Source organism: Pleurodeles waltl, chromosome 5, assembly GCF_031143425.1.
Source record: "Pleurodeles waltl isolate 20211129_DDA chromosome 5, aPleWal1.hap1.20221129, whole genome shotgun sequence".
Taxonomy (NCBI): domain Eukaryota; kingdom Metazoa; phylum Chordata; class Amphibia; order Caudata; family Salamandridae; genus Pleurodeles; species Pleurodeles waltl.
Genome location: NC_090444.1, coordinates 1,853,604,271 through 1,853,618,868, shown reverse-complemented (window position 1 = coordinate 1,853,618,868; position 14,598 = coordinate 1,853,604,271). Strand labels below are relative to the sequence as shown.

Sequence of the window (14,598 nt, the reverse complement as noted above, 5' to 3'; positions counted from 1 at the left end):
GGATACATGTGCACTCCTAAGGGAGAGGTGTGGATACCTGTGCATTTCTAGAGAGCCTCATCCATAAAGTAGAGATCTGCCTTCACATGTGCATTCTTAAAAGAGAGGCAGAGCTGCAGATCCATTCCTGAGTGAGGGGCGTGGCTACAGGTGCACTCATAAAGGAGGGGCGTGGCTATGCATGCACTTCCGCTCTCTCAGACCCAACTCTTGCACACTGACTGCAAGGGGCCGCGCATGTCCTTGTCTTTCTGCGATGATGGACCCTGGCACACCTGCACCAAGCTTCTGCCCTGTGGATTGGTGGGTCCTTTAGGCCCAAGGTCCCCTCACTGACTGCAATGGGCAGCACATGTCCTTGTCTTCCTGCGATGGTGGACCCTGGCACACCTGCACCAAACTTCTGCCCTGTGGATTGGTGGGTCCTTTAGGCCCATGGTCCCCAGAGTGTAGGAGGACGGGAGGGATACTTTGATAACTCAACCGGAGATGATGGAAGGCGGCAGACCTGCACAAACCATCTGCCTTCAGACCACTAGTGCCCTCACTGCAGGAGAACAACATTGGTCAGAAGTTCACAAGTTTGAATCCTAGCAAGGCTACCTCAGCCTTACATCCTCCTGGAGGTATAGTAACATAACATTTCTAGCACTTAGAAACAGTAGGAACACTGTAGGCAACATACTTTAACTACTGTTGCGCACACATAGCCTACAGGTCATACATAGGTTTGCATTGTCATGGCAGGGTCCACTTGGCCCTTTATTATTCTGTTGTCGATGCAATGAGTTTCCAAAGTCATTCCCGTTTGCGCTGTGTGATGTGCCCTGTAATGCGTCTGGTCTAGGCATAGGTGACTGAGAGCTGTTAATTGCACTAAGGCATAACTAGAGTGGACAAGGCCAACAGCTAGGGGTGGGAAGAACTCGGTGGAATCTTGTGGAGTGTTTTATGTAACTCTGTGGAATTCTGGACCATACTCCATTTCATCTTGCAGTAGACAGCCATCTAAATTAGGCCCCATCTCAACTAGACCCAAAGTCGAATGGACCCTATTGCTTCAAAACTGCATGTCTAAGATGACCCACTGCCCTATGATTGCATCTTCCCTTAACACTATCTTCACCAGATTCAAACTCCATTAGATCACTTCTGTATTACACCCCATCTCACCTAAGCAACATTTACGCAAGGTCCCCACTTCCAGTAGTCCTTCACAAGGCTACATCTTCACTAGAACCTTATCTCACCTCAATGATAATTCACTGAGACTCATTCTCCTCAAAACACCAATTTTGCAAGCGCACTCTTATCTCTACTGGACGCTTATCTTCCCTCAACTGCATACGTAGAACACATTTCCAATAGACACCACCAATACTACGGCTCATTTAAACTACACTCCATCTGTACGGGAGATCATCTCTTAAAAATTCTATCTCTTCTAGTCTCCCATTGCTACAACTGCTGATCTATGCTAGTTTCCATCTCTTGTATGTGTCGTCTCTACTAAACCTCATATCTAGTAGACTTTATAATGTTTACACTTCGTCTCTACTAGAGATATTGTCTAGTAAACTCCAATGCCTACTGGACTCTAACTCTTTCAGACACCATCTGGTAAATCTCTGCTAGACTCCATCTCTAATAGAACTCACAAGAGACACCATCTCTGCTTAACCTCATCTCTAATAGAACTCATATCTACAAAACTCGATCTCTGCTAGACTCCATCTATAATACAACTCACATGTACTAGACACCATCTCTTCTAGACTCCATCTCTGATAGAACTCACATCTATGAGACCTCCATCTCTTCAAGACTCCATCTCTGATACAACTCACATCTATGAGACCTCCATCTTTTCTAAACACCATCTCTAATAGAACTCATGCCTACAAGACCTGCATCTCTTCTAGACTCTATCGCTGATAGAACTCACATTTACAAGACCCCATCTCTTCTAGACTTCATCTCTAATAGAACTCACATCTACGAGACCTCTAACTTTTCTAGACTCCATTTCTGATGCATTTAATCTTTTGAAGACCTCATCTCTTCTAGACTCTATCTCAGCAAGGGTCATTTCTACTAGATGTCACCTCGACTCAACTTTACTAAAGTTGATTTTGAATAGACTCAATTTCAACAAGGGCTAATCTCTACTAATCTCCATATCTACTAGAGTTCCTTGGTGCTAGAGTTGATCTCTACTCCATCTCTACAAAGGCTCATCTCTATTAGACTCTACCTCTATTAGACTCATTCTCTGCTAGAGCAGATTTCCACTCTATCTCTACAAGGGTTTGTCTGTATTAGACTCCATCTTTTCTAGACCCTATCTTTGAATCAACCCATCTGTACCAGCCTCCTTCTCCTATAGATTGCATTTGTTCTAAAGCCCATCTCAACAAGAGTCCATCCATTCTATACTCCATCTGCAATAAATCCCAACTCAACTACAGACCACCTCTACTCGAAACCCCACCTCCAGGAGACTAATATCTCTACTACGCCATATCTCCACAAGGTAACATCTTCCATTAGATCAGTTTTGTATTAGAATTATATCTCACATCATTTCTGCAGAGATATATAAACCATTTGACCATATTAATTGAGTTGCCATGTTGTAGAACGCAGTGAATAATTTCTACAGCTTATGATATATTCTAGTAGCCACCAACTGTTACCTTAAGTGGATCTTTGCGGTCCTGGTAGAAGCATAGGGTTTGTCTCACTAGCACAGCGTGGCACTTCATCCATGTGCGACATGTTGCCTACCAATCAAAAAGAAAAAGAGCACTAAAGTTAGAATTTGTTTAGGTGCACTTTGCTTCTTTTAGTTCTGAGTATCTTTTATTAAAAAAAGGATAAGATGACACCACGGCCAGAGAAGAGCATTTAGGAGAAACCCCATGTCACACACCATGAGTCTATTTGTGAGTTTCACCGGTCAGCATTTCTGAGATGTTCTGATAAACAAAAGTTTATACTATATGTATAACAATATTTACATAGTGGTTCTGAATAAGAGTCGATTTGTGCCTTAGAGGAGAGGATAGTTCCAACCCAGATAAAATTTTAACTGTGTTAGCCTTCACCCTGCGTGTGAGAGTTATAATTTCCTTGCCTCTTGGCTGCGATGCGGCAGAATAAGAGACCTCTAAGTCGAGGCCCCGGGCCATGTAGGACATTAACTTAATTGTACCAGAGAAATAGCTGGTAAGGCAAGGGGCAGGTCTGCCAGTCTCTCCATGTTAAGTCCCCAAACAGCATTGCCACTGGTAAAATTTCCCACTTTATCAAGAAAATAATATTTTCTTCAGAACCTTACTGGCCAAACCTTTCTCCAACTCAGCATCTCGTTACGGCAGCCCATTCTGTCCCCTCACAATTAGGCATGGGCAAAATTTAAATTACTCTGTTGAAATTTGAGAAATTGCCAAATTTTGTGTTACTTATTAGTATCTAGTTTGCTCTATTGATCAAACATTGTTTGAAAATATATGTTTAATGGTAAAGCTTGGAGATAGGTTTTGCAATCATATGAATATTTATAAATGCCAAAATTAATATTTTGCAATCATGATAGGAAGAGATAGAAGACACCTTATTTCTAGCAAAGAACATGAATAAAACGTTGTTAATTTGGTACATAACTCATCGCTTAGCACAGAACAGAAACCAGTCAGCTTGCAACGCAGAGATTTAAAAGTCTATTTGCGCTGGATCAGCACAGTAACACTGACGTGTCAGTCCCTCGAGGCACTACATGCGTAGTCATCAGCACAGGAATGCATTGCATAGGTGTTCTCTCATCAAAACTAGTATGAATATTGATGATTGCATCCAATACGAAATCAAAGGATGCAAGAGGGAGGATCTTCTGGATATGATCAGAGGATTTCAAACTTATGATCCCTGGGGACCATTCAGTAGGGTCACTTTACAGGTTGAGCAGGCAGCGGTCCTCTTGCCTGTTCTCTGTGTGGAATGTTATTTTACTGCATCTACAGCCACAGTAATAACCCAGTTAAATGTGAACCCCCAGTGTCAGTGTAGATATAGATCCTCCATCTTTGAGGAATCCATGCTTCATTCCTGGTCACGTAGTCAACTTGTAAAACAGATCCCGCTTGTGCATCACAAACATTGGCTACAACGCACTTCTTAGTGCCAGTCATACGTAGAGCACTTACCTTCCTCCCACCAGGTTGCAACACGTGCTTCTTCTCCAGTGTTCCCTCCATCAGCTGGAAGTCCTTCCTGGCTGGGCTCTGGAAGACATGAGTCAGTCCTAAGAAACTTTTCTAGCACACCCCAGCTTCAGCCTTTGAGCTTATTCCAGACCTCTCCTTCTCCGGTCTCCCAGTCCCACTCCCTACCATGGGCACCGGACAGAATCTGTGTGGGAGATTTCTGCCCCAGTTAAATGTGCAAAGGGTGACATTTATGTGCAAGCTGGCTGCGATTGCAATCTTTCAATATCAGGTGTGAGAAGCTTCTCAAAAGATCTCAAGCCTGTCAGGGTAGAGCAGCTCCCCCAGTCTTGAGCTTGCCACCTGTCCGATGTAAGCATGCTTTTAAACGTCTGCTGAACATAACAGATTTGGTTGCCTCTTATTTCAGCTAATACTACACATTTGATGAAATCTAATAATTTTCTATTTTTTTATATTTTGGGGCCAGAGAACTTAGCTGCATAGGAGAGATGAAGGTGTGAGATGGTAACCAGAAGGTAAGAATGGGGTAGAAACTAAACATGCAATTTTGCATTACTTATCAGGGTGTGCACCCAGAGTATGGCACTCATTCCCTCCTGCTATCAAAATGGATCCTTTACACAAAGTCTTCTACTGTGAGGTAATGAAGCTACTCTTCACACAATACTTCTGCAATAAACTGGTTCCTCATTGTACCCTTATCTGAGTACATTTTTGCTGTGTACGGATTCCACCTCTCTGCAAACCCACTCTAATGTTGCATGAATTTAATTCTCTTCCCGCCTCCCTAATGTACTCCTCGATCCTGAAGCACTTATGCTTCCTGTTAGGTTATGTTTTCATGGATAGTCTCCCTCTGGCTTATACTGCTGTACCCAGTTCTACTATGTAAAGCGATTTGCCACCCTACTAGGTCTAGTTCATGATATACAAAACCATAAATAAATGCATATGGAAGAGACTGGAAACCAATAGGTGCATGCCTTGTGGATGATGGCAGCCAGATGCAACTTCCAGAGAGCTGTGTAAGATGACTGACTGCTGTCCAATAGTAGAGGTGGGTGACTTTACAACTCAGGCAAAGGGGAGTTGTTAGGACATGGCCAGAACAGCCTGTTTGGTACTGAGTTTGCATGTTTCTAACTATAGAAAAGTTCTGCTTCTTAAAACCTATTTACCTTCCAGGGATGTCACATGTGATGGGCAAGCATGAGGGTTTGTTCACATGTAAAGCTTTCTAGAAAAGGCAGCCAGGTTTGGAGGTGATCTTGGCTTCTACAGGAGACAGTGAAGGCCTTGAAGAACTGGACTCATGCGGTCGAGATGTCTTGTGCCAGCAGTGAATCCCATGACCTACGGTGGTCCGAAGCATACTGTGGTATGACTAGTGCTGTGGGTGACTGGGGTTTAATATTTGGGTTGAATAGCAGTGTGAAAGTATCCTTATGGGAGGAGATATCTAATTTTCTTTAAAATGCTGCTAATGGAACTGTCTGTTTCATGGTGTGTGCTGAATGATTAGATGGGAGTCCTGTGCCCGGGGGCTTTGCTTGTAATGATAGTGGGGGTCTGAAGCAATCATGAAGGAAATAAGTCACCTCTAAGCCAGAGGAAGTGATTTCTGCTCCAGGAATGTCTCTCACACATGCAGGTTTTTAGATGGAGGACCTGCTGGTTGGAAGAGGTCTCACTTGCAAACTTTGGAACGCACTTCCTGGACATCTGAAAAATCAGCAGAGTATGACTAGTTTCAGAAAGCAACTTAAATCTTGGCTGTTTCCACTTTCCCACTAATTTTCTGCTGCTTCTGATCACACAGACACCAGAGTCAAGACACCTTCAGGCATTTGTGATCTCAATAAATGATATCAATCAATAACTGTGCACTTATTCTAAAACCAGCAGGTAGAGACAGCTGTAATACTGTCTGTGGATCTGATTAATCCATGGTTCCCAGTAGAAGTGGAAAGTTTCCAGCATCCATCTGACCTGGTCAATGGTAACTGGAAGTGTCTTTTGGAGGTCCACGCACACACGAGCCATGTCCACAGAGTGTGTGAAGTCTCCTTAATATGTCACATCAAAGGATATGGATTTTCATGGAAAACTGAAAACCATCAAGGTTTTTGTTCTAGTTCTCAAATATGAACACGGTGACCAGGAGGGTAGAGGGGGGTGGGTATGACCCGGGTGTCCACGAGGAACGTTTTCTTTTTCATTTTAATGAAGCCCATATTAAAATGTATAGTTAATCCAGTCCTGGGTTTTACTTTGCATTCTAGTGTATATAGTTTTGATTTTACAAAAAGGAAAGGAAGGGCTATAAATACCACATTTTACGGTGAAAAACAGGGATGTGGACACACAGCCTTTCTTTGGCAATGTGATATTTATGGACTGAGAGTGACTCACTGAAGCATGGGACAACCTCAAATGTGGGTACTATAGGAGGGGTGAGGGTACTCAGTCCTGATATGGAAGAGTTACATCTCTTTCGACTGAATGATCTACACACATTTCACATGAGGAACCTGCCTTCTTAAATAGCTACTCACACCTGCCATGAACTAACCTGCTGTTTATGGACCAAGGATGCTACTCACACCTGACATGAACTAACCTGATGTTTATGGACCAAGGACGCTACTCACACCTGACATGAAGTAGCCTGATGTTTATGGACCGAGGATGCTACTCACACCTGACATGAACTAACCTGATGTTTATGGACCGAGGATGATACTCAAACCTGACATGAACTAACCTGATGGTCGTGGACCGAGGAAGCTAATCACACCTGACATGAACTAACCTGATGTTTATGGACCAAGGACGCTACTCACACCTGACATGAACTAGCCTGATGTTTATGCACCGAGGACGCTACTCACACCTAACATGAACTAACCTGATGTTTATGGACTGAGAACGCTAATCACACCTGACATGAACTAACCTGATGTTTATGGACCAAGGACGCTACTCATACCTGACATGAACTAACCTGATGTTTATGGACCAAGGACGCTACTCACACCTGACATGAAGTAGCCTGATGTTTATGGACCGAGGATGCTACTCACACCTGACATGAACTAACCTGATGGTCGTGGACCGAGGAAGCTAATCACACCTGACATGAACTAACCTGATGTTTATGGACCAAGGACGCTACTCACACCTGACATGAACTAGCCTGATGTTTATGCACCGAGGACGCTACTCACACCTAACATGAACTAACCTGATGTTTATGCACTGAGAACGCTAATCACACCTGACATGAACTAACCTGATGTTTATGGACCAAGGACGCTACTCACACCTGACATGAACTAACCTGATGTTTATGGACCAAGGATGCTACTCCCACCTGATATGAACTAACCTGATGTTTATGGACCGAGGATGCTACTCACACCTGACATGACCTAACCTGATGGTCGTGGACCGAGGAAGCTAATCACACCTGACATGAACTAACCTGATGTTTATGGACCAAGGACGCTACTCACACCTGACATGAACTAGCCTGATGTTTATGCACCGAGGACGCTACTCACACCTAACATGAACTAACCTGATGTTTATGGACTGAGAACGCTAATCACACCTGACATGAACTAACCTGATGTTTATGGACCAAGGACGCTACTCACACCTGACATGAACTAACCTGATGTTTATGGACCAAGGATGCTACTCCCACCTGACATGAACTAACCTGTTTATGCACCGAGAACGCTACTCAAACCTGACAGAAACTAACCTGATGTTTATGGACCGAGGACGCTACTCACACCTGACATGAACCAACCTGAAGTTTATGGACCGAGGACACTACTCACACCTGACATGAACTAACCTGATGTGTATGGACCGAGGACGCTACTCACACCTGACATGAACTAACCTGATGTTTATGGACGGAGGACGCTACTCACACCTGACATGAACTAACCTGATGTTTATGGACCGAAGACGCTACTCACACCTGACATGAACTAACCTGATGTTTATGGACCAAGGACGCTACTCAAACCTGACAGAAACTAACCTGATGTTTATGGACCAAGGACGCTACTCACACCTGACATGAACTAACCTGATGTTTATGGACCAAGGACGCTACTCACACCTGACATGAACTAACCTGATGTTTATGGACCAAGGATGCTACTCCCACCTGACATAAACTATCCTGTTTTTGCACCGAGAACGCTACTCAAACCTGACAGAAACTAACCTGATGTTTATGGACCGAGGACGCTACTCACACCTGACATGAACCAACCTGAAGTTTATGGACCGAGGCCGCTACTCACACCTGACATGAACTAACCTGATGTGTATGGACCGAGGACGCTACTCACACCTGACATGAACTAACCTGATGTGTATGGACCGAGGATGCTACTCACACCTGACATGAACTAACCTGATGTTTATGGACAGAGGACGCTACTCACACCTGACATGAACTAACCTGATGTTTATGGACCAAGGACGCTACTCAAGCCTGACAGAAACTAACCTGATGTTTATGGACCAAGTACGCTACTCACACCTGACATGAACTAACCTGATGTTTATGGACCAAGGACGCTACTCACACCTGACATGAACTAACCTGATGTTTATGGACCAAGGATGATACTCAAACCTGACGTGAAGTAACCTGCTGTCTATCAACTGAGGATGCTACTCACACCTGACATAAACTAACCTGATGTTTATGGACCAAGGACGCTACTCACACCTGACATGAACTAACCTGATGTTTATGGACCAAGGATGATACTCAAACCTGACGTGAAGTAACCTGCTGTCTATCAACTGAGGATGCTACTCACACCTGACATAAACTAACCTGATGTTTATGGACCGAGGACGCTACTCACACCTGACATGAACTAACCTGATGTTTATGGACCGAGGATGCTACTCACACCTGACATGCACTAACCTGATGTTTATGGACAGAGGATGCTACTCACACCTGACATGAACTAACCTGATGTTTATGGACCGAGGACGCTACTCACACCTGACATGAACTAACCTGATGTTTATGGACCAAGTACGCTACTCACACCTGACATGAACTAACCTGATGTTTATGGACAAAGGACGCTACTCACACCTGACATGAACTAACCTGATGTTTATGGACCAAGGATGATACTCAAACCTGACGTGAAGTAACCTGCTGTCTATCAACTGAGGATGCTACTCACACCTGACATAAACTAACCTGATGTCTATGGACCGAGGACGCTACTCACACCTGACATGAACTAACCTGATGTTTATGGACCGAGGATGCTACTCACACCTGACATGCACTAACCTGATGTTTATGGACAGAGGATGCTACTCACACCTGACATGAACTAACCTGATGTTTATGGACCGAGGACGCTACTCACACCTGACATGAACTAACCTGATGTTTATGGACCGAGGGCGCTACTCACACTTGACATGAACTAACCTGATGTTTATGGACCAAGGACGCTACTGACACCGGACATGAACTTACCTGATGCTTATGGACCGAGGATGCTAATCACACCTGACATGAACTAATCTGATGTTTATGGACCGAGGACGCTACTCAAACCTGACATAAACTAACCTTTTTATGGACCAAGGATGCTACTCACACCTGTCATGAACTAACCTGATGTTCATGGACCGAGGATGCTAATCACACCTGACATGAACTAACCTGATGTTCATGGACCGAGGACGCTACTCACACCTGATATGAACTAATCTGATGTTTACGGACCGAGGACACTACTCACACCTTACATTAACTAACCTGATGTTTATGGACCGAGGATGCTATTCAGAACTGACATGAACTAACCTGATGTTTATGGACAGATGACGCTTCTCACACCTGACATGAATTAACCTGTTTATGGACCGAAGATGCTACTCACACCTGACATGACCTAACCTGATGTTTATGTACCGAGGATGCTACTCACACCTGACATGAACTAACCTGATGTTTATGGACAAAGGACGCTACTCACACCTGACATGAACTAACTTAATCTTTATGGACTGAAGATGCTACTCACACCTGACATGACTAACCAGATGTTTGTAGACTGAGGATGCTACTCACACCTGACATAAACTAACCTGATGTTTACGGACCGAGGATGCTACTCACACCTGACATGAACTAACCTCATGTTTATGGACCAAGGATGCTACTCAAACCTAACATGAACTAACCTCATGTTTATGGACCGAGGATGCTACTCACACCTGACAGAAACGAACCTGATGTTTATGGACTAAGGACGCTACTCACACCTGACATGAACTAACCTGATGTGTATGGACCGAGGACCCTACTCCCACCTGAAATGAACTAACCTCATGTTCATGGACTGAGGATGCTACTCACACCTGACATGAACTAACCTGATGTTTATGGACCGAGGACGCTACTCACACCTGACATGAACTAACCTGATGTTTATGGACCGAGGATGCTACTCACACCTGACATGAACTTGCCAGATGTTTATGGACAGAGGATGCTACTCACACCTGACATGAACCAACCTGATGTTTATGGACCGAGGATGCTACTCACACCTGATGTGAACCAACCTGATGTTTATGGACTGAGGATGCTACTCACACCTGACATGAACTAACCTGATGTTTATGGACCGAGGACGCTACTCACACCTGACATGAACTAACCTGATGTTTATGGACCGAGGACGCTACTGACACCTGACATGAACCACCCTGATATTTATGGACCGAGGACGCTACTCACACCTGACATGAACTAACCAGATGTTTATGGACCGTGGATGCTACTCACTCCTGACATGAACTAACCAGATTTTTATGGACCAAGGATACTACTCACACCTGACATGAACTAACCTGTTTATGCACCAAGGATGCTACTCACACCTGACATGAACTAACCTGATGTTTATGGACTGAGCATGCTACTCACACCTGACATGAAGTAACCTGATGTTTATGGATGGAGGACGCTACTCACACCTGACATGAACTAACCTGATGTTTATGGACCAAGGACACTACTCACACCTGACATGAACTAACCTGATGTTTATGGACCGAGGACGCTACTCACACTTGACATGAACTAACCTGATGTTTATGGACAGAGGACGCTACTCACACCTGACATGAACTAACCAGATATTTATGGACGAGGATGCTACTCACACCTGACATGAACTAACCTGATGTTTATGGACCGAGGACGCTACTCACACCTGACATGAACTAACCTGATGTTTATGGACCGAGGACGCTACTCACACCTGACATGAACTAACCTGATGTTTATGGACCGAGGACACTACTCACACATGACATGAATTAATCTGATGTTTATGGACCGAGAATGCTACTCACACCTGACATGAACTAACCTGATGTTTATGGACTGAGGATGCTACTCACACCTGACATGAACTAACCAGATGTTTATAGACCAAGGACGCTACTCACACCTGACATGAACTAACCAGATGTTTATGGACTGAGGACGCTACTCACACCTGACATGAACTAACCTGATGTTTATGGACCGAGGACGCTACTCAAATCTGACAGAAACTAACCTGTTTATAGACAGAGGACGCTACTCACACCTGACATGAACTAACCTGATGTTTATGGACCGAGGATGCTACTCACAGCTGACATGAACTAACCTGATGTTTATGGACCGAGGACGCTACTCACACCTGACATGAACTAACCTGATGTTTATGGACCGAGGACGCTACTCACACCTGACATGAACTAGCCTGATGTTTATGGACCGAGGACGCAACTCACACTTGACATGAACTAACCTCATGTTTATGGACCGAGGAGGCTACTCACACCTGACAACCTGAGACCTCTGGGCTGGAAGAGATACTCACACCTGACATGTGACAGTTTTAGATTTACTCACTCCAGACCCATAAGGGTAATGCAAGGCAAAGAGGAGTTTAGATACCTGGATCATGGCTTATTGCTCTAGTATATTTATACTGCTGGGTATTTATTTTTCCCTACACATCTGTCCAATGTTTCATGTACATCCATACACATCTCTTCTGCCCATCTTCTTTTACAGTCCATGCAGGTTTAAGGACACTGCGGCAGACCTTGCATCCTCTTTATGGGTGCACTGCATTTGTGCAAGATCATTCACCGTCTCTGGTAATGTACACCCCAGCGTCCGTGCTGTCAGGGGGTCTCCCTTGCTGACCAGAGGGGACATCCACCAAAGCAGAGATTGCATCAGAGGCTTTACAAGGCTAGTGAGGTTGGCCTGAAGGAAGAGCTCGTAAGAAACACTGGGCCAATAATGGCTGAATTACACATGTTGTAAAGAAGGGCACAAGTCACTGCCCCTGGGATCAGGTGCACAGAGAGGCTGTGTCTACATGGGGTCCCTGATATCTTCAAGCCCTCCCACCATCATTATAAAGGAGCCCACCAGCAGGAGGAGGGACTTCTCACAGACTGAGAGCAGACCCAAAGGAATTACTGGGAGCCACACCTGGGTGACACAACCAACTAGTTTGTTACAGATCACTGAGTGACCACAGACTATAAACAGAGAATGAACCACACAGATACAATCAAACCACAAACTGAAAGAGAAATACATTGTACAACAGTGTGACTGGGAAGGAGATTCTTATACTGCTCCTTGTACTAACACATTCAAGACACCAAGGTACTCACACTCTGCAAGGAAAAGCAAATTATCATTAAGTAACAGTGAAGAAGAAAACTGAGTATCACCCATTGAGACCTGTCACAAACACTAGCTAGAGAAACATGATATGTTTACGCAAGTCATCAAGAAAAGACTTAGGCCCTCACTTACGGGGATTTCCATACGGCGGCGCAGGAAGTCACCTTGCTGCGCCGCCTTTACGTCAAATTGAAAGGGCGGGAATGCGTCGTATTAATGCAATACGGAGCATTCCACTCTCTTTCTCCAGCGTTGGCACGTTCTGGCATCCTAGTGCCGACACGGGCACCCTTGCATCATGGAGCAAGGATGTCTACGTTGTCGGCAGAATAGTTTTTATGCTGCGAGGGACACCGTCCACCACAAAAACAATCCTGAGAGGCATCTTCCTCACATGGAAAGAGGAAATAACAAGGAGAATAAAGATATTTTGCCTCATTGCGCCTCACCTCAGCGGCGCAAGGTTTTGGCGCATCCCCAGGTTTATGTGGTTTTGGTAAATCTGGGGCAGCATCAAAATCTTTGAAGTTTCGTGGGAACACCCACCGCAAAACCCATGGAACACCTCCAGATCGTGAAGTAGGGAAACGCAGCCATTTGCACTGCTGTGCCTTACTCCACATCTATGAGGCTGTTCAACGCCACGCAAAGTGCCTTTGCGTGGAGTCATAGATATGAATTTGTAGTCTGCACCGAGGAGCGTCACAAAAAGTGATGCTCCGATCGTGCAAGGGGCTCATAAATACGCCCGCTAGTGCATAAAACTCGGGCAGCAAATCAGTGAAGACTGAAATGACCACTACTGGACAGATTGTGATAATGAGTGGATTATATATTTTTACTGTGGCAACAATTGCCTGACATTGCATGCTAATTAAGTGCATTCTGCTGTAATGACTGTGGAAAGCATATTTTGAGCCTCTAAGTCCTGCTAGGCAAGTTCTCAGAATAGACAGGGGAATGTTCTGGTTTAAAAGGCACCACAGCGGTACTTCAGAGCCACGCAAAGGTGGTAGTGCACTGCCTGGACCTCGATTCACAAGAAGCAAGGACACAGTAAAGGGCAGATGTGTAGATGGCCATCAATTCGATTGATCCTCAGACTCATCCTTACTCCTGGGGCAGACGAAGGGCTGAGTTAAGCCCACTTGGATGTGAATCTATGAACTTCAGGACATGCAGCAGAACAACAATTTAATGTTCCATCTTCCCAGAGAAAGTGTCTGCAACAAGTTGTTCACCTGTTGAGCCATGTGATTTCATTATCCCTTATGTCACCCTATTTTCTAAAGAAACCTAGAATGCAGATTTCACACTACAGCTGCAAAACCACCTTCGTCCAAGGACTTACCTGCCTCTGTAGTCAAATAAGGAGGAATTAGAGATTGCAAAAATTTCTCTGAGATAGGCACATTAACTCATTAAAATATTTTTCATCAAAAGCATAGAGAAAAGAACATCCCGGTGTCACAATCCTCTCTGCAGTGGTCACATTAACTGACAGCTATTGAAAGGTTCCCTAAAATGCACCCTACTCCGGCCCAACAGCCTTTGGCCGCAACCACGCTCTTCGTATCAGCGACAAAAGCC

General features: G+C 44.5%; 1 protein-coding gene across 2 annotated transcripts in view; it reads right to left on the bottom strand.

The window, feature by feature from the left end:
- LOC138296871 (uncharacterized) overlaps nucleotides 1-14,598 on the bottom strand; it is a 246,381-nt gene that overhangs the window by 47,186 nt on the left and 184,597 nt on the right. For both annotated transcript variants that reach the window (XM_069236360.1, XM_069236361.1), the window contains 2 exons: nucleotides 4,206-4,283; nucleotides 2,697-2,783 (listed from right to left, as the gene is read on the bottom strand). In XM_069236360.1, coding sequence (XP_069092461.1) covers nucleotides 2,697-2,783; nucleotides 4,206-4,283 — 165 coding nt within the window. The remainder of the gene's footprint in view (nucleotides 1-2,696; nucleotides 2,784-4,205; nucleotides 4,284-14,598) is intronic.